Raw genomic sequence first — 26,726 nt, 5'->3', positions numbered from 1 at the left:
ATATTGAAAAGAGTGGAAAATAAGGCCCTGCAGCCCTTGCCTGGGCCTTGGCTAATTACGTGCTGATGGATTGCCATTAGGGAAACCATTCTGAGGGACGTGCCCTAACTACCCTTAGGTGTGTGTGTGGCACTTAAGAGCTGGGAGCCTTTGAAAAAGAACTAAAGAGGGGGCTGAGGATTTAGTTTTCTCCTCCTTCTAACTGTTGATGTGGTAACAGGAGAATTAAAGCCCTAAATCATAGCCCTGGGATCTCGGTTGTTCAGGCTGACCTTTTGCTACCTGCCTCATAAGAGCTCTTCTTGGGTGATCCCAGTGAAACGGAGAGTGATGTAAGGGAGAGCTGTGGCTGTGGGCTGAATTCAGCCGGAGAGGGAATCCGTGGCACCCCAGCCTCCCTTACGCTGTGCAATCCCTGACGCTTTGTAAATGAGAAGTATCAGAGATCAGGCGCAGGCAGGAGAGCTTCAGCTCTCCAGGCCGACTGCCCTGACGCCGCCAGCGCGCAACGCTGCAAAGCACTCGGTCTTCCGCTGCCTATGTGGGAAAACTACAGCAGAATTTATGAATTTAGAACCCCAAATGAAAAAAATGGGAAGTCTGATCCTGGGTACCAGTAGGGCTGTCAGTTGACTTTGCTCATGGGTAGGATTTCCTCTTCTCAGATGAGGCTTCATGGAGTATTTCCTCCCTGGAAAAGGCTTTAAATGTTGTATTACTGAGATTGCTATGTTGTGCTTTCCTTCCAAATTAAACTACTTCTCAAATGGATTCATGTTTTGAGGACACAGATTTAGGAAAGAGACTCTTGGATTTTTGGCTGATTATAATGGTCTTGATGCCGCCCTCTCGGGGGGGTTCTGGCACTGGCACTTAGCGATTTTTAAGTATTAAAATATCCCCTTCAACACAGTATTTTAATGTACCACAGGGAATTGCCACAATAGTTTATAAATAGTCTAGAGCTTGAGCACAGCAGGACAGATGAGGACCACGAAATGATTGTTGCACCTATCCTTGGTAATAATTAAGAACAGGCACTCCTGCAGATGGCTGCGGTCCCCCAAATCCCTGCTGCCTTGTCAGATACATGAGGCCCCCAGGAACTCCCCCTCGAGGAGCTTCCTCGGCACTTTAAAGGGTTCTGCTTCTGTCCTCGCCCCAAAATGCCGCTGTTCAGCAGCCAGAGGCTCCTGCTGCTTTCCTCCCTGCTGAGACCGCTCAAGTTCATCACACAGATGGTTCTCCCACTTGCCCCCACGGGTAGGTGCACTCCCTTCATTACCGCGACCCAGCGCCGAGAGCTACATGCCAACAGCAGCTTGATCAGGGATGGTGCCTTCTCTGCTTTGTGTTGATGGGCTGCGGGAGGCCCTCTCCATCCTGCAAGGGACGGAGCTGGTCCTGCCAGCGGGACTCTCCAGGCACCGGTCTGCTGGAGCTCTGCTTCCTGCAAACAGCAATGGCCCTCAGTTAGAGGGTCGAAGCCGAGAGCAGCACGTGGAACACCCCAATAGCAGTAAAATGAAATCAGTGGCAAGTTAAACTGCAGAAAAGAGGGGCTCGGGGGTTGTTCTCGCTCTAGTACTTTCTCAGTTGGTGCAAGCAAGATGTGGTCGGTTGTAAAAACCTGACCCATTCTGTGGTGTTCTGAGCTGCTAATAATGGACCTAATGCGGCTCCCATTGAATAAACACCCAACTCTCCATTGCCTTCAGGATGAATAACTTGAGCTAATTAACAGCTTCAGAAGCTCAAGCCATTAAATGGGGTCCTCTGCTGCTCTGAGCAGAGAGGAAAGTGTCCAGGAGCTTCTTATTCCTCAGTCTGCAGCTATTTACTGTGTGACTTGACTGTCCCGTGTTTCAAGCGTATCCATCTGCACCTCGCGGACATGCTTTCTTCTGCCCATCACAGAGGTGGTAGGAGGCTTAATTCCTTGTTATTTGTCGAGTGGGCTTTGATTGCCAGCTGAAAGGCAGAGATTGATAGAGAAGTCCCGTGTGGTGACAGCGGCTTTGGTCTCTTGGAAAGACAGGCTTTGCTAACAGCGCGTGGGGTAAAAGGGTGAAAGACTTCAGCCAAATCCATTGGTGTTGTGACTCTGTGTTTAATCTGACAGGGGATGAACGTAGGGGGAAAGAAAACCGGGCAATTTGTTAGGGTTCAGTGAAGTGCTAACTAGGAACAGCTCTTGGGAGAGAACTGGAAGCACCTGGAAGTACATGCCGCTGAAACTCCTGCCCTGTGCACAGAATTAGAAATTCTTTGTTGACTGCTCTTATTTTTGTGGGGGTTTTTTAAGATTTTAAACCTCAACTGCAGTTACAAATGAAACAAAGACTGAAACAGTCTGAGACGAACGGATATAAGCACACACAGAAATGCAGAGCGTCTGCAAAACTGCAGGGACACTCTGAAAATTAAATGATTCCTGCCCCTGCTTTCTAACCTCGCCGCTTGCAGAGGCGTTTTTCCAAAGGGGACCCTCCCGAGCCCGTAGGCTTGGGGCGGGGGGTTGCCTCCAGGATCCTCACTTTTTATAAAGAGGGCAGAGAGAGTGGATTAAATATTTCATTTATTTGGGCTTGTAATTCCTCTTACCTCAGCTGCCACATAAAGATTTTCCCCTATTTTCTTCCCCTCCTCCTCGTCCTCATTCACTATGCACCAATAATTTCCCTTTGACGCTTTCCTGCCAGTCCTAGTGCCAGATGGCCCCGGTTCTGAGCTTCTCCCCTCTCTTGGGAGCGGCCCCCATTGTCAATGCAAAGGAGGCGTCGTGGCTTTGAACCCAAAGCTGGGACCCAAACTTCAGCCCCGGCGTGAGGAGGAGCTAACCCACTAATGCAGGAAACCATGCAAACAGCACACCCTCCCACTCATCGCCATTAAGGAAAAAAGACCCTTCACTAAAGGCTGTTTTGCATTTTCCCCAATGGTCCATGTGTAGAAATCTGGTGCAAAATTTAATTCTCTCACCACCTGATTCCACTTCCCAGCCGCGAGGTTCCCTTTGTGTCATAAACTCAATTAGACATACGCATTTCACATCATGGACACAGATGTGAAAACAAAGTGCGCACGTACCTCGCTCTTTCTCTCTCTCTCTCTCTCTGTTTAGATGCACCTACACCGGCTTTAAAGCGATAAAGAAAGTGAGTAAATCTGTTTAGGGCGCTAGCCCGCTACGCAGAACAAAGTCTCCGGCTGCGGCGGGCGGCGCTGAGTTTCTGGTTGTGTTGGGGTAGGCTGTGACATCTTGGAAGGCAATAGGGTTTCCCTGGGTCTGGGCTGGGTCACGGGGAGCCGCTCCCCCGCTTCATTTCAGAGCGGCGTGGGGAGGGTCTTTGTGCATGGTTTGGGTGCGTGCCCGGCACGCCGGTGCATTAGCTGTAGGTGCTGAGGAATTTTCCAGCCACACGAGTTGGCAGGGAATGAAAGGAGCGGGTATTAATTTCTCGGTGTGCTGCTCGGAACAGGGGGGACGTAATTGCAAAGACTGACATCGAACCGTGTTTCTGTGTGCCACACAGCATGCAGCCCTGCCTTTTAAAAAAAAATAGCCGAGTTTCTCTCCCTGGCTTGACTTTTCTACATTTTGTGTCCATTTGGGTTTGGAGAGGGACACAAGAGGTTTCGGCATTGAGCGGAGAGTTAAATTATGCAGCTGCAAGACTGCCAAGCCCTTCAGAATAGGATGCTTCGTTTAGATTTTCCACAATGCTATTGAAGTGCTTATTTTCCTCCTGAAGAGACACAAACAGATGCAAACTTCTGTAAACACTTTAGAAATGAATTCAGTGAGTTTGGCCTCTCAGCAGTGCTCAATAGCTGACAGAAAAATGTCTAATTAGTGCAAGTGGAAATAATAGGGCCACTTGGATTCCTTCCATCCTCCTCCAAGTCTACTTTTCCTAGGAACTCAAAGGCCCTTTTGTTTGGTAGGTCACCCTCTCTCAGGCTTTTGTGCTCCAATCTATTAAAGGGAGAAGGGGAGGAAAAAAAAATAGATTAGGCGATGCTCTGTGCTTAAATATATGGCCTGTTGATGAGCATTTCGAATGGCTGGTTTGCAGTGTCAGTTTACAGGTGCTTGGAGAGGGGGATTCCTCCATTGTTGGCCGGCACAAGCGGAGTTGTGCGTGCCCGGCTCCAGGAATCCTTTTCAAGTGCCATCCTTTTAGAAAATCCAACTCGGGCTCAGGGAAAAAAAGGAAATTTGTACAAATCCCCCTCGCTGGAGTGCAAACAAGCTAGCAAGTGCTTGCAACGGATCGGTGCTGCAAGCCGGCCTTCGTGCGTTATACTCTAGGCTCTTCTCCGAACGGTTCGACATGGGCTTTCTCCTGCACACCTCAGACGGTGGTTATGCTGCTCAAAATCAAGAACGAGTCTTGTTGTCAGATTGTGGGGCTCTGAGGTAAAAGCAAAGAGAATAGGAATGAGGCTGGGGAGAAGTCCAAGAAGCCTGAGCGGTGTCTAAAGCGGTTCGTGGACATTGCTGTCTCTCTGGCTCCGCCTGTGCGTTTACACAAGGAAGGCAAGGGAAGTAGGCTCGTGCTAAGACGAAAATGGGAGATAGCTGCCAGACTTGATGTTTTAGTGGGGATTTGGACAAAGTTTTCTTGGCAGTCTCTCATCCTCTGATGGTGCCGTGGGGCCTGATCGTCCCTCCCCTGTGTTGCTTTTACTCCCGTCATGAGTGGAGTTACCCGTTGACATGTGCGAGATGAGAAAGGTGTCCTTTTTCTGAGGAGGCTTTGTATGGTTTAAGGTGTTTTCTGTTTTTTCTTTCCTCTTGTGACTGACCGCACCGCAAACCAGTATTCGACCATTGCCAGCTCCCAGGTGTTCGAGCCAGGCTGGGCAGCAGGAAGCCGGGCTCTCCGTAGGCAGCGTGAGGCTGCTGCACGGCTGGTAGCCATGAAGACCAGACAGGTCAGGGCACCCACAAGGCTCCACAGCTGAAGAGATGGGTCTTTCCTTACGGACAATGGCCGTATTTCAGGCAGATGTTCCAGTGAAACAATGGCTGGATGCCATCCTCCCTATCCCAACCTGCAAAAAGGGAATCGCCTGGATGTCAGCATGTGGAGCACCTCCTTGCTCCACCGGGCAGGAGTACCAACCCCTGCCCACCGTGGGAAGGGGTCGGTTTTCGGTAGATGTCCCCAGGTCCATGTGGACTTCTGCAACCGCGATGAGGCTGTGTGCTTCCTCATGGCTGTCTCTGCTGGCCTCCTGTCCTCTTAACAGCGTGCTGTCTCAGGAGCTCCAGCTGATTCCTCGTGTCAGTGTGATGGCTCAACCGCTGTGGGAGTCCAAGAGAGTTCATACAGACTTAGTAGTCATTAAAGATGACCTGCAGGGCAAAAACATCGGACTCCTGGCCTGTTTGCTTGTTTCTGGTGTACAAAGGAGTGGATGGCTTGAGCTCCATCTGGGACAATGGCTATCGTGACCATTTCCAGTCTTTGCAGACTCATGTCCCCCTTTTAAATTAATTGTTATTACTGCTAGTAATCTGTTGGGCATGATTTAAATTCGTTAACAGACCACCAGATTATGCTTTAGTATATGTTCCAAATACTAAACAACAATTAGAAAGATCAAAAAAAATCAGGAATTATATCTACTGCTCAAACAAAATAAACAGCTGGAACCTTCCAATCTTAAAAATGAAAATATGATCAGGAATAGTCATAATTATCGGTTATAATAAATCCTATCTGATCACTGCCACAAAGACTTTCTCCATTCTATAAATGCCTAGGAACATAAAGATTATAAGGTGAGTAGAAAGTTTGAGACAGCCTTTTAATTGCTAGTGAATTTTTGCTTCTCGTAATGTTCAGTACTTCACTTGCTGTAAAACTGTGTAGCCACCTTAGAGCAAATAACTAAGGATATCCCATCTGTTCTGAAATAGTACGTAGGCAGCACCGTGAGGCAGAGGGTTACTAAAGCTGACTGTTTTCCGTGGACGGCTCACTGAGCCTTTGCGAGGTTTCTCCCAGGCTGCCCTATGGCACTGGTGTTCTTTTCAGGTTTATCTGAAAGCCTCCATCATGGTCAAGGACTGCGCGACTGCAGCTGCTATTGTGTTCCTGATTGACCGGTTCCTGTATTGGATTGATGCCTCCAGCAAACTTCTTCAGATTGCCAAGGGTCTGCACAGGCTGCAGCCCACCACGCCGATCGGTCCTCAGGTCCTCATCCGCCAGGCTCGCCTCTCCGTCAACACAGGTACCGCTCCGTTTTCTCAGCTCAAGCCCAATTAGGAACTACTTGACTTTGAAGAAGACACTTTGTCCCTTGCTGAGGATGACATGCTTACGGCCCCGGTGCCATCTTTTCAAACGCACAGCCCACTCCCAGCCCCCTTGAGCCCTCCCAGCTCCTCTCACTAGCACAAAGGGGCTGGTATAAAGGGTTTCAGAGCCAAAAGCAGGAGAGAAAATTGTGAAAGGGTGTGGAAAATACTAATTGGAGCTTTTGTTCCTTAACAAATCTTCCCTGCTGGTTTCAAACAGGGATATCTGAATTGCTATACTTCTGACCAAGGGTCTTTAAAAAGTAAATTAGAATCCCGGCATTTTCTCTGCACTGTCCCAGCTGCTTTTTTTTTTTTTTAAAGTGGGACCACTTGACTATGCAAACAATGCAGCTTACAACCCCTCGAGGATAAACTGATTTAAAAAAAAAAAATTCCATCATTCCTGTAACGTGGGCAACACCTGAAGGATTTTTAATGTATCTTCCCACTGTCCCACTGGGGAGAAGAAAACAAAGGCAGACAACCCTGCTCTGGAAAACCCAACTGAGGAATATTTTATTTGCAGAAAAGAGAACTATGAGTTCCCTGCACAGCCATTTTTATTTGTGGTTGTGGACTTCTCGTGCTGCCATTGCCATGGTGCCTGGGTACTGGCACACACCAGTTGATGGGCTAGTTCAGCCAACACTTACACTGCTTCACTGGCTGGAGCAGCCTTCTTGAATTCAGCCGGACAATTGGGACAGAAAGCAAGGTTCAACATGAATCAAGCTGATCAAATTAGACCTTAAGGCGTCTCCTGCAGCCCATCAAGCCTGCGACAGGGAGGCAGCATAGCCTGCGGCTACGCTGTCTGTGGTGGGACGTTAAGTCAGCTGGCTTTGAGGTGCATCTGCAGAGCTTCCCCTCCTGGTGAACTCCCTCGTGAGACCAAAATGGGTTTCCAAAACCCGTGTTTCCTTGGGACAGAAACCGGCAGCTCTGTTGCTGAAGGAAGCAGGCTGGACTGCTTGCTTCTGGAAGAGAAATAAGAGCAGGGAATCCCAACCGGTGGGGTGGCCAGCAGCTCAGTGCCTGCCCCGATCTTGTTGCTACCTCCCCTGCTCTGAATCCTGCAGCAGCCCAAGGCGTGGGAAGGAGCAGAGCGAGAAACGAGTGCCTGGAGCCATCTGCCTACACCGCGGGGCTTGGGTTTACTCTAAAACCAACGCGCAGCCTTAGCCTCCCCCGTAAAGGAGAAGTGTCTGTTGTTTTCTCCTTGCGGTCGGTTCACTGAAGCCGCACTGTAGAACGTAGACAGCGTGCACAGACATTCAACAGAAATACCAGAGCTTGACTCGAGGAAGACTTTCTCATATCTTAAGATTAAGCACTCTTCCAGGAATGTATATTGTGTTAAGTAAAACAGATACACACGTAATTTCATCTTACTGTGCAACCACATATTATAGAATGTAGCGCATGTGCATTTATGACTATTGAGAGCCACAAATCTATGTGCAGGTGATATCAGGGTGTATCAGGTTAAATATCATACAGCTTCTCAATGAGGTTTTCTGAAGCAAATGTCTGGCTAGAAACAGTTGCCTCATCAGCGTTTTCTGCAATGGTTGTTCTATATGTGAAATAGCCTGTGTCAAAGAGATTCCTGAGCAGGAGGTGGCATCTGCAGCGCATACTTCATTGGAAAGTTTAATCTAAGTGTCAACACACTGACAGTGCTGGGAAGAAGAGTACAATTTGCAAGGGCTTTCACTGATGAATAGTTTTGTTCACTTCATGCCGCATGATACGTTTTTATATTCATTTTCTATCTTTTTTTTTTTTCTTTTTAATCAGGTAAACTTTTAAAAGCTGAATATATCCTAAGCAGCCTTATTAATGACAATGGAGCAACAGGTACGTATATATTCCTTTTCCAATTTCATAGTTGCTATTTTGGTGGGATTTTTGATGCTAATTTTAACAGTCACACAAACTTCAAATACAGCCAATCTGACCTCAGTAATGACTCCTTACGTCATTTCGATGATGTTTGTAGAAATTACTTTTTTTTTTTTTCTTTCTGTGAAACAACTATACTGCTGGTCATGTGGCTTGTTTCAGATCTGGAGGGATGTGTAGTATTTCTAATGGTAAGAATTCATTAATTTTGACAGACATCCATAATTATTATTTAGTTATGCTTTTGAGTCAATATATTTTAGGGTTTTATAAGTGTTCTCCATTTTCTTAGCCTTCAGGGTTTATTTAGTCAATACGTTCAGGTTTCTCTACAACCGTGAAACTTAGAAAATTTAAGAAGCCTGCTCTGGGTTTTGTTGGTTTGGTTTTCGTGTGAAACTGAGATTCTCCTACAAGAAGGGCCTTCATGCAAGAGGGCTTTAAACAAAATACTAGCTATCACTATTAAAATAGAACTGGCTATGCAAAACACTGCATTTCATCTCCCTTGGGATTATGCTTTTCTTTTAAGATTATTTTCATAATATTCAATGATAATACTTGTTTGTTTAACACTGAAGATGTGTTGTTGAACAGATACTTCATGCTGAGAATTGCAGTGAAAAGTTCACAATACTTAGGAAAGCTTAGTGATTTTATTTCATATTCTATTCTGAAATCCAATATAGATTTGATAATGAAAGACTTTGTGTAACTAATCACACTGTGTTAACATGAAAAATTTCATTTTAATCTTCATGAGATACTGATATCTGAAAAGGAAATGTGTTTTGCTAATGGTTAAAGGTATTTGGCTCTGCTGTATATACTGGTGACAACAAAGATATCCCATATTAATCCTTTTGACTGGTTTTTAGTGGAACTCTGTACAATGTTTATATACAATGGCTTTTTATTACTTCAGAGAAGAGAGGTACCTTTCACTTTTTAGATTGTTTTTATGCTCTAAATAGCTGTCACTCAAGCTACATGCCCATATAGCTGTCTACTTATATTCCTTATCGCGCTGTCACTTTGTCATCTCTCTGACTGTAAGTCCTGACTCAAACCAGCTGAATTCAGTGGGGATTTACTGATTGCCAGTAAATCCTGGCAATTTACTGGGATTTAGGTTACCCTCAGAGGCTTAAAATGGCAGCAACGTTTGTCATTCTCTACTGGGTTTTTCCACTCTTTCTGCAGGTACCTGGCGATACGCTAAGGAAAGCGATAGGATTCTCGTTCAGTCAGTCTGCTTACAAATCAGAGGACAGATTCTGCAAAAGCTTGGTAAGGCTTTTTTCTATAAACGTCTGCTCAAGGTTTTCCCCTATTTTTTTGTCTTTGCAGACGAGCTTTAAAATGGTACATTTGGCATACGCCCGAGTTTTAGCTTGTGTAGAACCTGATGCCCGTAACAGCCACAGAAGATGAGTTGTACACCCATCTCTTTGCAGCAAGGACCTAGAGCCACGTACCAAGCAAACGCATTTTAGAAATCATCACTTCATTACTAGTCTTACCAGAAATCGAGGAGCATTCCGAAACGTTGTTCCCTTTTTCCCTGTACTACTCCATGTTTGCTAACGCTTTTCCCAAATTTGCTGTTCCCAAAGGCATGCAGTAGTTTAGCACAGGTACATCACAGCAATTTCCTCTCTCAAGACAAGAAAATCCCTTGTTTTCAGCATGATGGGCTTTTATATTCAGGGCTTGTACTTGAGGCCAACAGCCTGAATTTTATGCTTTTGATGTGACCTTTCGTCTTCCACGACTGTTGAGCTGAAGTCTTTTTTGAGCATAAAATGCGTGTTTGTGCACATCCAAAAGCTAAAGGAAACTAATAAATGTTCAGTGTCGCCAAAGTAAAAAATGCCATGGTATGGTTTTATACTGTTTTGAGGGATCCTGACTCAAGGAGGTGTAAAATAAACTATTGAAAGCCATCTGTAGCAGTAATCTGCTTAGTGACTATTTTTCTGATTTCTTTCAGGGATGTGGTATGAGGCAGCAGAGTTGATTTGGGCTTCAATTGTGGGATATTTCAAACTTCCTCAACCAGATAAAAAGGTAGTATTTCCTTTTCACTTTGGATATTCTTGCCAATCTAATAATCATTCCAGATTAGCTTTTGTTTACTTCAGAAAAGTCTTCTAGCAATAATGTTTCAATTACACACCTCAGACAAGGTTAACATGCAGGACAAATATTCTAGCCGAAGTCTGTATTGCACATTGTTTCCGCATGCATACACAGACTTACGGACACCTTTTTTCCTGCAGGGAATGAAAGTAATAGTTTTCATTAAGCAGAATCATCTGAAGTGAACCGTCACCTAGGATGTCACAGGTGCTTCTGAAAAGGACAGACTAATCCCAGAATGCAGCCGTAGATTTTATTTATTTATTAGGACTAAGGCTAATTTTTTTTTTCCCTAGTAACCAAGCATGTCTATTTGCTGAGCTGCATTACACTATCCGTTGCGGGTGATGGATGTTACGCGGCACCGCCGTATCCGAACACCTTGCAACAGCTACGGTATCTGTCTTTAAACCTTTGTGAGGCTTGGCCGCACCAATCTTCCCGCTGTAGATGAAGCAACAGTCACACCATGTGTCCGTGGCTAAACAGGAATGTGAACCTAAGTCTTGCAAGTCCTAGGGTGATGCTTTAAGAAGTTTTGTAATTGTACCCCAGCATAAGATACACCACAACACCAGACCTCGTCACCTCTCCTCTGCCATACCTTAAAGCTTGACCTCAAGCTCAGAACGTTTCTATGGGAGCAAAGATGTGTAGTGAATTTTGCAGAAAGCATCCAGGTACTTCATGGCGTTCTTAGCTATTTAGCTGGGCAGACCCTTAGCTAGCACGCATAGATCAAATCTTCTAGAGGGAGACAATTAATGAGTTCATAGATCTATATGTTACATGTTCATGTCTTATTTTTTTAATTGGTTCTGTAGAACCAATTACAAATTACCAAAAAAACCCCAATTATATCAACACCAAGACTTTTGTCCAACTCTGTTTATTTGATTTTTAAACAGTGCAATAAGCTAGGGAAGTGTGTTAAAGAAGATGCTTGTTTTCTTAGGCTATGCGTGATGAGCATTTATTACTTCTATCATCTCTCTAAACATCTTCACCCTGGATTTTTTAGAAAGACTGGGATCAACTGGCCAGTTCTTAAACGTTATTTTTGGCTTTCTGTGGTCTTTTCTGAAAAACAACGGTAAAACAGATTGAGTCTTTTTCCAGATGTGATTAGCCAAAGGCTTAATGCAGCTTTTGGTGATATCACGAGACTTCACTTTCATTATCACAAACAGCACCTTGGGAAAATGCAGTGCTAAGGAAAATGCAATGCTATTTAAGTTGAAACCTGGAGCTAGTGATAATAGGGATAGCTGCCACTCATGGAAACTCATACGTATCCACCAGGCTACACTTCCTGCAAGTTGAAATTAATAAAAACCTACCAAGATGACGTCTCTGAATTTCTTAGCAGTGCTTCTCTTTGGATCTTGTTTGTTTGTTTTGTTGTGGGTTTTTTTCTGGTATGTTCTACACAGAACCTACTTTATTGTGAGCAGTAAAATTCAAAATACAAGGGGGAAAACCCTATGATAACTTTCCATTTCTCTTTCAGGGAATTGCTACTTCCTTGGGTATTATGGCAGACATCTTTGCTTCCATGAATGAGAAGGATTATGTACGTTTTAAAACCAATGCTGAGATTGACCTGGTAAGACTTGGTTTGGTATTTGTGTGTGTCGATTCTTCAGATAGACTCTATGTTGTTGTCCCAAATTCACCCACACTTTGTTCTTCCTCCAGTTCCTCTCCCGTGCTGAGAGGGCTGAAGAAACTTCCATTGCTCCCTGTGAAAAAGTTCATTAGCACCTAGACAGAAGAATGCCTTGCCGCAGGAAAAAGAAAACATTAAGGGTATTTACAGAGTGTAAATACTCTGTGTATGTCTGTGTCTGTGTAATATATAGAATATTTATAGGGTCAAAAAGCGACACATCGATGGTAAACCTGAGTAAAAAGGCTCCTGCAGAAACAGACCTGGCCGTTGTTGTTTAAGATATGATGTCCCGCTCTATCAAGACTCAAAGGTCTCAGAGAGCTCAGGGAACCTACACAGACAAGAAACAAATCGCGAGCTGCCTTGCTTCAATCTAACAGGGTTGCTTACCAGGTAGACCCACCTCTTTGAAAAGAAAGCCTTTGAGATGAGGTTTTCCCTCTTGTTTTTTTGATTTCACTAGAGCCTTCTCCGAGAGTTCAGTCATCGCTTATTATCAGCTGCTGAGGCCTGCAAACTAGCGGCAGCCTACAGCCAGTACACCCCGCTGTTTGTCCTCACAGCCGTGGTAAGTATTGGTCTTCATTCTGAAAGTGTTATTTGTATAAGAGGAGAGTCCAGGCTGTTAAATTTGGCTCTAATCTGGCTTTCAGACATTGCATCACACAGGGTATTGTGTCTGTGTTGTGGGTATGATGCTATGTGTTGCTCTGAACTCCAATCAGAAGCTAAGCAGATGAGCGGAAAGCGGTATCTGTCCACAGAGTAAGGACGGGCTTTCAAGCCCATCTGGGAATGCTGCTTCTCCTATAACTACAGCTATATTTCAAAGGAAAAAGAGCAAGATTATTTCCTCCAGGAAACACAGCAGCCGGCAGTTAGAGCCGATGGTTGCTTCAAATTGTATAAGGGAAATAAACATATTTTTTCCTCCCTTTATTTATCTCTGACAGAAGTCCAGGTTTTTAAATCCTTCATTCCTCTTTCATCCCCTCCCAGAACATCCGTGGGGTGTGTTTGCTGTCCTATAGTCACTCCAAGGACTGTCCCCCAGAAAAGAGAAAGTTCTACCTGTCCGAAGCCAAAGAATCCTTTGAGATCGGCCTCCTCACCAAGAACGATGAGTGTCCCGTCACCAGCAAGCAGGAGCTCCATAGTTTTATTAAAGCGGCTTTCTGCCTCACAACAGTGCATCGATGGCTCTATGGGGAGAGTGAGAAACTCCGTGAGGTGAGCCAACTATGTAAAGCAGCCATGGGAAAACTGCATTCGTACAGCTCTTCATTTACAGAAGAGGAAGAGAAAGGAATGCTTGCCAAAGAGATCATGTCTCTGATCACATCCGTGAAGAATCGCCTGCAAGTGGAAAGCTTCCCTAATTCTGATGCCAGGTCTTACGTTCCAGACAGTTACAAAGGCACAGTGGAAAACCCTATCCTGCCACGGGAAGTCAACTTTGAGAAAATCCTGGCCAAGCATTCTCAGCATCATCTGTCAGTGTGTGAAGTGTTTGAAAATACTTGCAAGATTCATAAAACCGCACCAGGAGAAACCCAAGTGGGAGCTTGTATCACAGCCTTAAGAACAGAAACCAAAAACACAGACACTGTGTGTGCTACTGAAGAAATAGCGTACCAGAGGAAAGGCGCTGCGAAAATGCTGGATTCACCGACAGCAAGAGGTAACTCAAAGAGACTCAGTGGCCAAAGAAATAAATACATCGGTTCTGATGTGATGAAGATGTCCTTCGATGAAGAGATTGAGCCATTAGAAATAGAAATAAATCATGAAAACAGTGTTTTCAGCAGATGGCAAAACAGGAGTCAGACCACTACTTCAGAGAGCTCTTGGTGCAAGCTGTCAAAATCAAGTTACTCTTCCAGCTGGGAGGCACTAAACACTAATAGCAGCAAAGAGTCTCCCAGGGAAGGGCAACAGCAGGAAAAGGGCTCAGCGGAGGAGCAATGTTGCACAACAGAATCTGATGAAAACGGTCAAGCTGCGTACCTGCGCTCATTGCCTCCCAGAGCCTGGCATCCTTCTCCTCGAGAGCCTCTACATAGCTGTTGGGGATCTCCTCAGCCTTCCTTCGGGGGAGATGCGCCCCTGGCTGGGAGGCTGGTAGAGAAGGTGTCTCTTTGCGGAGAAGAGCTGCGGGAGGGAAGACACCGTGGAAAGAGCTCTTCAGAAAAGAAAGCAGGGGAGGTGAACAAGGCGGTTCCTTCCCTCTCCACCCCTTCCTCTGTTCCTACCAGGCCGGAGGAAGAGGAGGAGGAGGAGGAGAAGTCCTCCTCCCGCCTGGAGCTGGCCTGCAGGACCAAGGACAGCGGCAGGGAGGGCGGCGGCGGCCCCGCGTCCCGGCCCCGGAGCCATTTTGCGTGGGTCCACCCAGAAGGAGAAACTGCAGATGGCACAGGGGATCCCTCGTTTGACGCACATCCCCCCACGAATGGGGTTGCTTCTGTACTATCAGCGAGCATCGAGCCGAAAATGGCCAGCGACTCCTCTGTGCGTGACTGGCTGAGGAAATCTGATGTGGTGGGGAACAGATCTCTCAAAGTGCCTGAAGTTGACGCCCAAGCAGAAACAATAGATGACACTGAATTTGATTTCATCAGTATTGGAGACTTAGTAAACAATTATCCTACGGCGTCTGTTCCAGAGCATCAATCAACTCCCAGCGCACCAACAGCTTTGCCCTCGGGGGGAAAGGTATCCATAACTGAGCAGTTTGGCTGTGCCACTACTGAAGAAGATGAAGAAAAGTCTCAGGACATGGTGAGCAGCAAGAGACAATCCAGTTCATCTCTGAGTTCATGGTACAAACCAGCACAGATGCCCAAGAGTTCCCCTGAGGGTCCATTTCTGAACCCAAGGGGAAGTGGTTTTACCTTCATGCCTGGGAGAACAAAGGAAGAAATCCTTGACGCTCGATTTCTGAGGGACGATGATTACATGCAGCTTCTGGCAGGGGTAGAACATAATTGGCTTGTCCAGAGACTGATGCCTACGGGAATTTTTAAGTCTAAACAGCTTCGTAAAGCATACTGTAAGTTTCCACACAGCGATGGGCATTTTCACACAGCAACAGGTACTCCCGCAGAGAACAGTCTTGACTCAGGCTTTTTAACACGATGTTTTAGTCATCATTTATTAGGACTTAATTTTTTGTTGTTTTATGAGTTTTTGTATAAGAATTTTAGCGATGGAAGAGCACTCCCTTGAACCATTTTCTCCTATTCCTTCTTACCCATCTGCACATCAGTCACAGCTTCACGGAAATGGGCTCCATCTCCATTCTTCAGTCCCTTCATGCAAGAGGTAACTTAGGCTGCTTGACCTCCCTGTGCCAGTTCATCAAGCCCTTTCTACCCCATTACTGGAGTAGTCTCTGGTTTTGTCGCCCATTTAGATTCCGCATTTCATCCCTGCAAACTGTGTATTTAAGATCATGATTATTACGTTAATCAGAAATAACAGCCATACCTTAATATGCAGACACTTGATCAATATACTAAGAAATACAGAAGCTAGGAGCAACACCACTATAGGCTGCCTCATTGAGCTCATTAAGGAAAACCCACTTAGGGCTCATCCCATCTTGCATGTCTCAAGCCTGTTTAGCAATTTTTTGTCCTTAATATAAAATATCCAACTCTGCACCTAGATACCTCTTAACATATATGTTGTAGCCCTGTACTTTGCTTTCAGAGGAGCCTGGATATCTTCTCTCCTGGGTGCTGGTTATTTCATCCCTCAGCACAGGCTTAGAGCAGTCCTGTGGAATTGCGCATTCAACTCGTGGTGTTTTCTTTTTGTAGCTGCTCTTCTTTTAAAATACTCAAAGAAATCGGGCCTCTGGACAGGCCAAGAAACGGCTGTATTCGTTGGGGACTACCTGAACGTGGCAAAGGAAGGCAAACAGAGAAGTGCGTTTTGGATACACTTCCTGCACCAAGAAGAAAGCCTGGGAAGGTATTGACCAAACCAATTTCTGAAACAAAATGTTTATCAATGCTACTTCTGTGTAAATATGAACGAAAACTGTCTGGTAAGATTAGTCTTACACCTATGATTCAGCTAGTCCAGTGCCTTGTTAGACAGTAGCTTTTATCGAGTATTTTCAGAAGACAGTACAAGTTTTTACTTGGACAACTACAGAAATCGTAGTCACAGTGGGAGAAGATTGTTTCTTTAGTCTGTTTCAACCTAGTTTACATTTGGTTAGATTTTGACTCATTTTCTGTAGCAAGAATGTTTTATGGCTTTCCCAAATCTCTTGGGCATTTTGGCAATCTTTCCCATCGCTCCATGTAACTCTCTACTTTTTAATTTCTGGGAAGAAAAAGCTACTTCACTGTTGTCTTCTAACGGCCATGTCAGTGTCCATTTGCTCATGACAACTCTTAGGCCTGACTTCACCTTTGTCTGTGCTGGGATAATCTCATGGGAGCTTAAATGTTGCTTGCTTTTTATTTGACCTCTAGCTTTGCATTGGAGAGTTAGCAATATAGCTATCTGTATCTATCTATCTCACAATACCTATAGGCAGAAAGGTGTTTCAGTTGCCTTTCTTTAAGTTTAGCAGCAGGTTCATGCAATGGATGCATCTGCTCTGAAAGCAGGATTAAAATCACCTATTTGCTTCATAAAGGCCTCTGCACCAGGAGAGCTCTGCTACCTGCTAATTGCAGATTTTGGATTGTTATTAGAAGTAGCTTATGAATTATTATGGGTTAAGAACAGTATTTTAAGTCGGGTCTCCCTTCAGAGTCAAGAAGAGTTGACTTTAAACATTCTGGTGTTATGAAACCCCCATCCTAGGATTTGATTGATCAGTACAGCATTTTATGCCTGTAAGAGCTATAAAAGGAAAAGCCCACAACTTTAACTGCTGCCATTTTAAATGCATCGCCAACAGCTGGCTTTGCCTCTGAACAGCCAAGCCCTGCTTTGTGGTGATGTTTCTGTCTCACAAGTAGGGCTTCCCAAGTGCTGTCTGCTGCAAATCTGGCTATGCCAAACACTTCTCTTTTTGTTTAGGTATGTTGGGAAAGAATATAAAGAAGAAAAAGGACTTCTTCATCATTTCAGTGACGTGGAACGGCAAATGACTGCCCAGTACTACGTGACGGAATTCAACAAAAGGCTGTACGAGCAAAAGGTCCCTACCCAAATCTTTTATATCCCATCTGCAGTACTCCTGGTAAGAACTGTCTTCTAAGCAATACAAAGGAATTGGTGGGAAGAGTGTCTTAAGTCAATTTTGATTTTCAAATACTAGCAGTTAAGCCACCTCTAGATGACACGCTGTCATTCATGTGATCTTACCTGGTAGCTGCATTTGCTCATTTCGGGACAGAAGACACTTACCTGCAGAGCTACAGGTTCATGGGTGAACTGGCAGAAAAGATGCCATGTCCTCTAGAAGTTGGAAACTCCCTTGTAAACGAAGCCCAGGAGTTACCCAGCCTTTTATAGCATCAAACAGTATATGAACATCTGTTTTCAGGGGTAGTCATGAAATCTGAACAGCAAAGGGACCCATTTTGAGCACCACAAAAATGTCTAAACCTCACTAGAACCCAGCAAGTGAGGTTCTTGCAGACAAGTTGATTTGCTGCAGGACAGCTTTGAGGCCTTTTCTGCATGATGCTGAATTTCAGGAACACAGGACTGGAAAGGACCTCCTCGTGACTCATCAGGTCCAGTACCCTGATATCACAGGCAACAACACTGCATAATCCCTTTTTGTACTCATTAAGCCCTATCTTAAAAGCAGCCGTGTTGTGTTTTGTGTTTTAACCTTCATTGCTTCCAATAAGAAATCATTCTAGAGCTGCTCTCTTGGTGTCTGGAAGATTTCTGCTATTTTCTAACCTAAAATTAGTCAATTTGTATTTATTGTCTTTCTTGCAACTTCTTTGAGGGCTAGTTTTAAGGAAGGAGCAGCAATAACATCCCCTCATAGCCTCTGTTCTCTAGGCTAGGGAAGCCAAGCTCGTTTTAGTGTCACCTGAAGATACAGGTGTCTCTTCCCCTGTTCATCCGTGAAGCCCTGAGCCTGTTCTACTTTGAATTCACAATTCTTAAATATCAATGATCAGAATTGTACAGTGTTCACCTGAGACACCTCCACGCCTTTTGCAGAGGCAATAGGAATCCTTATCCTTAGAGAGACCTGCATTTTTCATGGCCATATCACACCGGCAGCTCAGTCATCCTTCAAATGGCTATCACAAAAGCTCTTTTCCTCAATAACAGCTCCTTAGCATAGACTAGGACACCTTTAAACCACAGACACCTTTAAACCACAGTTCAATTAACTTGATGACACAACCTCACCACTGATCCAGTGCCCTACAGGAAAAGCCTGCTCCTTTTCCGCTTGTCCCTGATGGCACAACCAGCATCTCTCCACCTGTGCGGGCCGTACTCAGTCATGAGAAGGGAGTGCGTGTTGCCTTCCCTGCAGCTGAGCGTACGTGGACGGGTGAAGAAAGGCTGGTGGAATTGGCAGGGCCATGAGCTTCAGCGAGGCCACAGATCCATCGGTCACCTCTTATTGAGGAGCATTTCTGTCCCTCCATCCCAGTGGTCCAGCCTCAGAGATGGGCTGCTGAGAGCCACAAGAACCAAGTGGCTGAGAGCTGGCCAAGGTATGGAGCTATCTGAGAGAGCCTGGGAGGAAGGGGCAGCAAAGTCACGAGAATTACTCTCTCTCTTGAGTGGGTTGAAAAAACAAGGAGCTTGAAGCTAAAAGTTTCAAGAAAAAGCGCTTTGGGGTTAGTCTCTTTAAACAACAGAAACCAGCTGCTGAAATACCCAGCACTCAACCAAAGCAACAGCCACTTTTGGTTGTGGGAGATGCTTGTTTGCCCACTCAGTTCCGAACACGGGGAGTTTGAGGAGGCTGCATTAGACATGCCCTCAAGTCTTAACGCACGGATCATACTGGCCTGATGTGTTTCAGGTAACTGTAGCCAGGACAGGTCTTGCTTCTGCCCTCTTGCTGCTGCACGATGGTTGTGAGGACAGCATGCAAAGCCGCGAGACAAATGGCCCGGCTGTGCCAGCACCCAGCCTGATGGTTAGAGGCAGGAGCTACATCTGGGTGACCTGGCACAGAGGTTAAAGCTGACATCCAGCCCCCAGTGGGAAAGCAAAGGATCTTTGCTTTATTCTTATTTTATTATTTCTTATTTTTTTAATTTATTTCTTATTTTCTTTATTCTTATGCTTAATTTTCCATTTGACTTGTGTTTCAAATACAAGCTTCAAATACAAGCAAACACATTTGACTTGTGTTTCAAATGGAGAGCTACCCTCCACAGTGCAGCACTGAACTCGCTGTTTCATTATGAGTAGGTATATGATAGCATGCTATGCATATTACTGTTTCTCTTAGCCATTCCGGGCCTAGATCTGGCTCTATGCCACTCGCTAATAAGGCCTAATGAGAGTCTGGCATCAGTACTTACAAGTCTCTGAACATAGAAATAACTAAAAAAAACCCCAAACCCTCCCACTGGTTATTTACACACTGAAGAAGGACCAGGTGCAGGTTTACCCAAATCTTTTCAGCTTTCTATCTTATTCTGTAGACACAGTCTCCTGAAAGAAGTTTCCTATTTGTTGGACAAACTAGAGACTTCTAGAATTCATTGCTCGCGGAGTTTGCCCTGTCAGGCTGACTGTGTGTTGGATCTTGTACCACCCTTTGTTCTTGTTAAATGTGAGCTCCTCATCTAAACAGCCTGTGTTTTGAATCAGCGGTGGGTTAATATGAAGACTCTTTCCATCCCTCTTATGATGGCAAGTTCTAGGAGGAAAAAACAAGACTTCAGTTAGAGGAGCTTTAGCATCCTTGTTTTCACATCTCTGCTTGCCTGACTGTCGTTAACACTCTCTTTTCAGATACTGGAAGACAGAACTATAAAGGGATGTGTGAGCGTGGAGCCCTACATCCTTGGGGAGTTTGTGAAGCTGTCCAATAACACGAAGGTAGTAAAGAATGAGTACAAAGCCACGGAGTACGGTCTGGCCTACGGCCATTTCTCCTATGAGTTCTCCAACGGAACAGACGTTGTTGTTGATCTGCAAGGTTTGTTATCACAGACAACTTCATTTCTTGCGTGTTCTCTCAAGTTGCAGGATATGCTATATAAAGGACGGACTGCCTTTAAAGGACGTAAAGTGAGGGAGGTGTGTGCAGGTATGTTTTTGCCTTGAGCAGTGCTCTTGTTCTCCGCTGCATCACAGCAAGAGCACGTAAGCCGCCTGCTCCCAAGTGTGCCACAGCTTCATGCCATGGAGTGATCTGCATCCAATTAGACTAAAGCCAGTCTGCAAGGATGTCTCTTGTGGAACCATCTAAAGGAGAACCGCTAAAAGAGGCAGCGGGTTTTGTCACGCTTCTTCCTTCCTAAAATTGGCAAGCCTAAAAAAAGGTTCCCTATTCAGCTAATGGAGAATTGAGCTCTTTGGTTAAGAGCCAAGGATAAAACCTTTCAGACTCAACCTGTAGCACACAGGTCTCTTTGGGATATTCATTTCATTAAATATTCGTTATGTACCTCTTGGGGTTCTGCTTTTGCTGACATAGGTGCAAACTGGGAATCACTGAAGTGACGTTAACAGAGTGTGGGCTGTGCCAAGCAGACAGTCCTGAGTACGAATAATACAAAGGCTGTGATGTTCGATACCAAGATGTATCCTTTCTTCCACAGGTTGGGTGACAGGTAACGGGAAAGGCCTCATCTACCTCACAGACCCCCAGATTCATTCTCTTAATAGCAAAGATGTTTCACGCTCCAACTTCGGGAAGAAAGGAATTTATTACTTCTTTAATAATCAACACGTGGAGTGCAATGAAATCTGTCGCTGCCTTTCTTTAACAAGACCCTCAGTAGAGCTGCCAATGTAGACTCGCACAAGACAGTGACACAAAGAATGACCCATAAGCTGGAGAGTATTTTATCCTACACACCTTTAGGAGCATATTGTCTTCGTGAGAACAGCGTCACTGAGACGATACCCATGTGAGTTGGGTCAGTCATTACCTGCACGAGTTTGGCGAGTTCTGGCCTTTGCATCCAGGCTGGTGCTCACATGATACCATCTTGTGTACCCTCTGAACCTCATGTTGTTAGAGCCCTCTGTAAGAATTAACGAAAGAACATAAGGAGAGTAAGAAAACAAGCCTCCCAAATTCAGCTAGAGGCGTACTACAACGCTGTATAAACTTCTAATCCGTTCAGACCCAGTAAGGGCAATAGGCACCATCTGCTCTTTGGAAACGGAGTATGCGATGGAGTGAGACAGAAGCAGAGACTTGTACTTCGACCATCTGTAAAATTTTCAAAAACTTGTATAAATGCTTCAGGGAACAAACTGGTTTGGTTTGCTTCAGAAATAACAAAGTGTCTTTCAGAGGTGTGCATGTGTATGTGCATATGTGGCCACACAACATCTAAACAGGTGGAAATATGGTTTTACCTGTAACAGCCAATAAAACTCTGCTGCTCTGCAAGGAGAAAATAGTGTTCTTGAACCAAGAGATGCTTTGCATGAATAATTTAGGACTGCTACATTTAACAAGCTCTCAGAAGACTTTCCCAAGAGAAGAACAGTTAAGGACAGCACGTCTCTTCTGCCTGTAATGGAACCGTGAGCACCACCGATTTGGTGACTAGTACCATAACTAATTCCCACAAATAATCTCACTGGACGTGAGTGTAGCCGCTCGTACAAGGGAGCGGTTCTGGGGGGAAGTCCAGCATCTCATAAGCACAGAGTAAGCAGCCTCAGTGCCAATTTTGGTTCCAACTAGGCAGGCGAAACACCCCCTCCCTTCGAGCCTCCGTCACCCAGCCTCACAGAGCTGCGAGGTGCAAGGTGTTCAGGAGGGAGCGGTGCCTTTCTCAGCCGAGTCCCCGACAGAAGCAGACAGGAGACTCGCAGTTTGCTGCCAGTAGCGAGGACGACGCGTCCGATGGGTTGTGCCTCAGTGCTGGTGGAGGCACGGCCTGCAGAGCTTCCAACCGGCTGCTTTTCTGGCGCATCCCAGAAAATACATTTATGTAAGTAAAACAGATGTCCGATAATATTTAAGTGGTATATTTACACACTGCCCCTACCCACAGCCCACACCGAGACCCTGATCCTCCCACCCCACTCCACTCATACAGCCGAAGACTAAATTTGTACCTACACGATGGGGGGGTTTCTTGACAACTCCGCCTGCGCTGGGAACACGCTTTACTATCGCACATGCAAACAGCTGCAACTTAGTCCTTCAACGCCAACATTTTAGCAGGAATTTCGTTATTGTTTGTGGTTGTTATCGAGCATACTCAGAGAGCTCCTGATTTTTAACACCAGGACTGAACAGCCCGTGGCATGTATGCTGGCCACATGCTTCAGTAGTGCCTGCCTGGGTTAGAGGCAGCTGCAGCCTTTTACTTTTTATGAAACAATCTTTTGTGAGGGTTTGTGGTTGTTGTTGTTTTGTTGGGTTGTGGTTTTTTTTTAAAACTAAAGCTTGCAATTCGTTCGTGTGACCTCCTTCGACACCTACAGCAATTCACGTACTGATAACCGCTCACCTACCTCCAAGAGACCCAACGGACAGAGTTACTCTGTCACAGCAGATTTCAGAAGCACAGAGAGGAAAGCAATGCCCTCCCAACTTCGTGAATTCTAGCTGAACAGCTGAAATCTTATTTTTTTTCCTGCACGGGCTGGTTAGCTGAGAAGAGTCAAACCTGCTGGCATGGTCAGATAACGTATACATGCGCTGTAGAGAAAACAGCCATAAAAAGGAGGGGATGGGAGCTCCTCACACGAAATGCTGCGCCCCTTCAATGCTGAATTAAGCTAACTGGAGTGACTGGCTGAAATAAAACAAAAAAACCCCAAACTATTGGCAATATTACCCAAATTCAGACTATGACGAAAGAAGCATTTTCATATCAAATACGCTGACTAAGGCATTTTGTCCTAAAAAATTCCACTGCCCGTTTGACATCTGCTGCAGACAGGCTTTTAATGAGTTACCTGGCCAGGATGAGTGGTACTGGTACTTCAACCTTCGTTTCCAGTGGGTGATTAACCTGCATGGGCTTACAGGAAGATGCTTGTTTCAGCCTCTGTCAGAGATGCAGATTTTCATTAAAAGCGGAGGGCATATCTTTGCACTTACAGGTTGCAGCTGCTTTTCTGTTCCACCAGGGAAGGAAAGTGATCTTACATTCTTCCAGCACATCTTTCCTGGTGTTACTAGCCTAACTGGCAGGCAGAAGAAGCTACTTCTGGGAAAGCTGAAGCAACAGTTAACACGTATTCCCCTTAACAGTCCCACATATGACTGGAATAACACAGGGGACTGGAGCGAACATTTGTTGCTGCCTCTCCAGCCGAAAGAAACTACGATGAGACCTAGATTTTACTCTTCCAAGACCGTGCCAGCACCTCCAGAACATGTGTGCGCACACACATATGCGTGTGCGCTCCCACGTGTATTACAGGGTTCTTAACTTGGAAAACGGTAGGTAGCCTTCCCGCTCCGTCAGCGGTGAAAAGCTGCCTTCATTTCAAATTCTCCTCTTCTCCTCCAAAGCCCCTGACGTCCCGCTGCCCCCGAGCTCAGAGGCTGGGATCGTTTCTTTGGGGAGATTTTCCTGATGAGAAAGGGAACACAGCATCAAACTTCCACAAAAAGATGGGTCCCCAATGGAGAGTTAGCTTTAACAAAACCATCCGCTTTTGTTTCTGCAGCCAGCAGAGATTTTTAGGCTTTTGTTCCCGTTTTTTAGCAATGCTATTGTTTTCTAGGTGATGTTTGTGCCGAGTTGTTTGGAAAGATGCCCTATCACTGCACTGACCGATTAGAACTAGGTGTAAAGAGGGAGAAGCCAGAGAAGAAAAAAAAAATTAAATCTCTTTATTATGGTGCATAAACCTTCAGTGTTGGGGAGCTGGGCAGCTGCGCAGGAAGAAAAATGCATTCAAAAATATAATGCTAGTGTGAATAATCCTTTCTCGAATGCTGCTTGCAGACTGCTTCAGCTTTGTCAGGTGAACTTGAACTGGGCCATCAGATTTGCTGCCGTTCCCATTGCACACTGTCTATCACCCCGGGGCATTCACCATCTTGACTGTTGTTAAAAGCGAGCAAACAATCCATCATTGAGCCGGGGAGTCACTCGCTCATAGAAAAGTAAAATCGGCATGTGACGGTACACTCGGCCCCAGTGTTTCGCAGATTAAAGTGATACATGAAAACTCACGTGTTACTGGGAAGATTAAGCCCGTTATCTTGTTCTGCAGCCAATAAAGGACAGCCTTGTCCGCGGCAGTAGGGAAACGCTGGCTTTAACCAAGTGACAAACGCTGTGCATACATAGCTTCGTGCTCCGGCAAAGGAGAGCGCCGAGCTCTAAAGAGGAAACAAAGCTAGTTAGCAAGATCTCGGGAATTAATAGGCAGCAGAGATGCTGTGTTAAAGCCTCTCTGCAGAGGCTTTCCCTTCTCTATAGAGACAATTAAAGGCAAAACAAAACCTCGCGGACAATCTCTGCGGAACAAAGTGTCCTAATACGCCGCCAACAGCCGGCCCTGCAACGTCTGCTGTAATGGCACATGCAGTTTCGAGACCCCTGAAAAGCAATGCCGTTTCCAGCTCATGCCTCTGGTTCAAAGAAAGACAAAAAAATACCTATTTAGGTATGCTCCTGAACAAACCGATCTGTGGGAAATTTTAGTATTTTGATTTCTTCCTAATATTTGCATTTAGCAGCTGATTTCTTTTCTTGCTTTGTAGCATACGTTTATACCATCTCAGCCAAAGTTATGGCTGCTCACAGTTAAAAGTTAGTACCAAGTATCAGCTTGTCCAGTTCCCTGTTAAAACAGTCATCATCGTATTTAACCCCGTAGCTTCTACTGGTCTTACTCTTTACAGGCTTGGGCACAAATTCGGAGGTGTCGGTCCTTCACAAATGCAGGCACTCTGTCTTCATCCAGGGCTTGGATACTGGAAACCCTGGATTAACGTGCTCTATCACCTCATCGCCTGAAGAACTTAGACACCTACATGGCCTGAAACGCACAGAGCTTGAATTATTGGTTCATATTTGTGGTATAAATAAGTGATTATTGGGGGAAATAAACAGTTGACTCAGACTGATGATGGAGCATTTAATATTTTGGCTGGAAGTTTCATCTTAGAGCTACCGACCAAAAAACCTGCTGTTCTGCTATTTCCTCTGGTTTCAGAAGAAAGGCATTTGAACCAACTGAGACTTTGGGAATACTTTTTTCTTTCAGAAATTCAGCGGTTTATATTAAGTAACTTGCTACCAAGGATACTTTTTGGGCTTGATCAATGATAACACACTCCAAAGTCCAACGTAAGAGCTCGGTAGGAGCATTAAGAGCCAGTCACCCTGTGGTCTCTACAAAATGAGCGAAACTGTGCTGTGCTGGTACGGTGAAATATTCTCATTAACCGTAGGGACGTAAAGCCTGAAGGAACATTTCCTCCTCTCGGCTAAAGCAGCCAGCTCGAGGAGTTGGAGTTTACAGCCAGCGTAAGCGCTGCAGTAAGTCAGGGACAAAAACGTCCCGCTCTTGACAAGGTGAGGACACACTTTCCTCTCCTTCAGGGAAGGTGTTTGGTTAAAGAGGTTTTTCCCACTTACCTTTCTGCAGGCATCCGGGTGAAAGGCAGAGGTCTCGTTTGCTGTGTGTCAGGTACTCATGCATAAAAGCTAGGAAATTTGATATCGAGAGGGAACAAGTTGACGCAACCAAAGCCTATTAACCACAGGCGGAATGATTTTCTCACTCTTTTGCCAATACCTGACGTCACTACGCAGCGCTTTGGGCAACTTCTCTTACGAAAGATGCAGTGTCAAAGGGAGACCCCCGGTTGTTCCGACAACACGAGGCTGAGCCAGGCTTGCCTCCGTCCCTCTCCCTCCGAGTCGGCAGCATCCTGGGCCATTAAGGCCAGCGGAGAGCGGGCACGGGGTGACCCCTCCAGCTGTGAGGCAGCCCCTGCACGCGAGGCAGCACGTCCCCGCTGCCATAAACCCGGCATCAGCTGCCCCGAGAGCCCAGCTGCTGGATTTAGGCATCGGACCTTTACCAGAAAGAGCTATTCATGGGTACTGAGGGGAAAGCTTCACGTGAGCAAGCTCAGAAAGGCAGCCTGCGCTGCCAAATCTCTTCTGCTTGGCAGAATTCCGCGCTAATGCTGAACACAGCAGCACCGGCCTCCTCGGCGATCTCCTTCCCACTGTATGGCTTGGTAGCAGAGCAGGGGTGGCCTTCCTCTTCCAGGCGTGGGACTGGCACCCGGCACGGGAGTTTTCCCAGCCCGTCCTGCCCTCGGGCCGGCAGAGCCATGGGGGGGACCCCGCCGATGCTGGGGGGAGCCCCCGGGGGAAGGGAAACCAAGCACGCGCAGCTGCATCTCTAGGCGTTGCATGCGTGTTGGGAAAAGCAGCGCTCTTTACAGGTGGCGTGACGTACTCTTGTAACCGCTGCTCCCTTGAAATAACCGGAACGGGGATATTCGCAGCGAAATATCGACTGGTAACTGCCACTGTCACCTGCTGCCTTGGAGGGAAATCCCTGCGCCGGCATGCGGGTACCCCTCCCCCTCCCTCGGAGCGGAGGGCG

The 26,726-nt window shown here is 45.8% G+C and overlaps 1 protein-coding gene across 1 annotated transcript in view; it reads left to right on the top strand.

Moving 5' to 3' along the window:
• Positions 1 to 20,964, top strand: part of ALPK1 (alpha-kinase 1) — a 30,456-nt gene extending 9,492 nt beyond the window's left edge. Inside the window, exons 3-13 of the mRNA XM_009320423.1 lie at positions 6,051 to 6,249; positions 8,120 to 8,179; positions 9,428 to 9,514; positions 10,218 to 10,294; positions 11,877 to 11,972; positions 12,502 to 12,606; positions 13,038 to 15,087; positions 15,860 to 16,013; positions 17,082 to 17,244; positions 19,956 to 20,142; positions 20,768 to 20,964. Coding sequence (XP_009318698.1) covers positions 6,051 to 6,249; positions 8,120 to 8,179; positions 9,428 to 9,514; positions 10,218 to 10,294; positions 11,877 to 11,972; positions 12,502 to 12,606; positions 13,038 to 15,087; positions 15,860 to 16,013; positions 17,082 to 17,244; positions 19,956 to 20,142; positions 20,768 to 20,964 — 3,375 coding nt within the window. The remainder of the gene's footprint in view (positions 1 to 6,050; positions 6,250 to 8,119; positions 8,180 to 9,427; positions 9,515 to 10,217; positions 10,295 to 11,876; positions 11,973 to 12,501; positions 12,607 to 13,037; positions 15,088 to 15,859; positions 16,014 to 17,081; positions 17,245 to 19,955; positions 20,143 to 20,767) is intronic.
• Positions 20,965 to 26,726: the final 5,762 nt, after the last annotated feature.

The sequence above is a fragment of the Pygoscelis adeliae genome, unplaced genomic scaffold, assembly GCF_000699105.1.
Source record: "Pygoscelis adeliae isolate BGI_AS28 unplaced genomic scaffold, ASM69910v1 Scaffold143, whole genome shotgun sequence".
Lineage (NCBI taxonomy): Eukaryota > Metazoa > Chordata > Aves > Sphenisciformes > Spheniscidae > Pygoscelis > Pygoscelis adeliae.
Note: the sequence above shows the minus strand (reverse complement) of the source record. Positions and strands in the feature narration are given on the sequence as shown.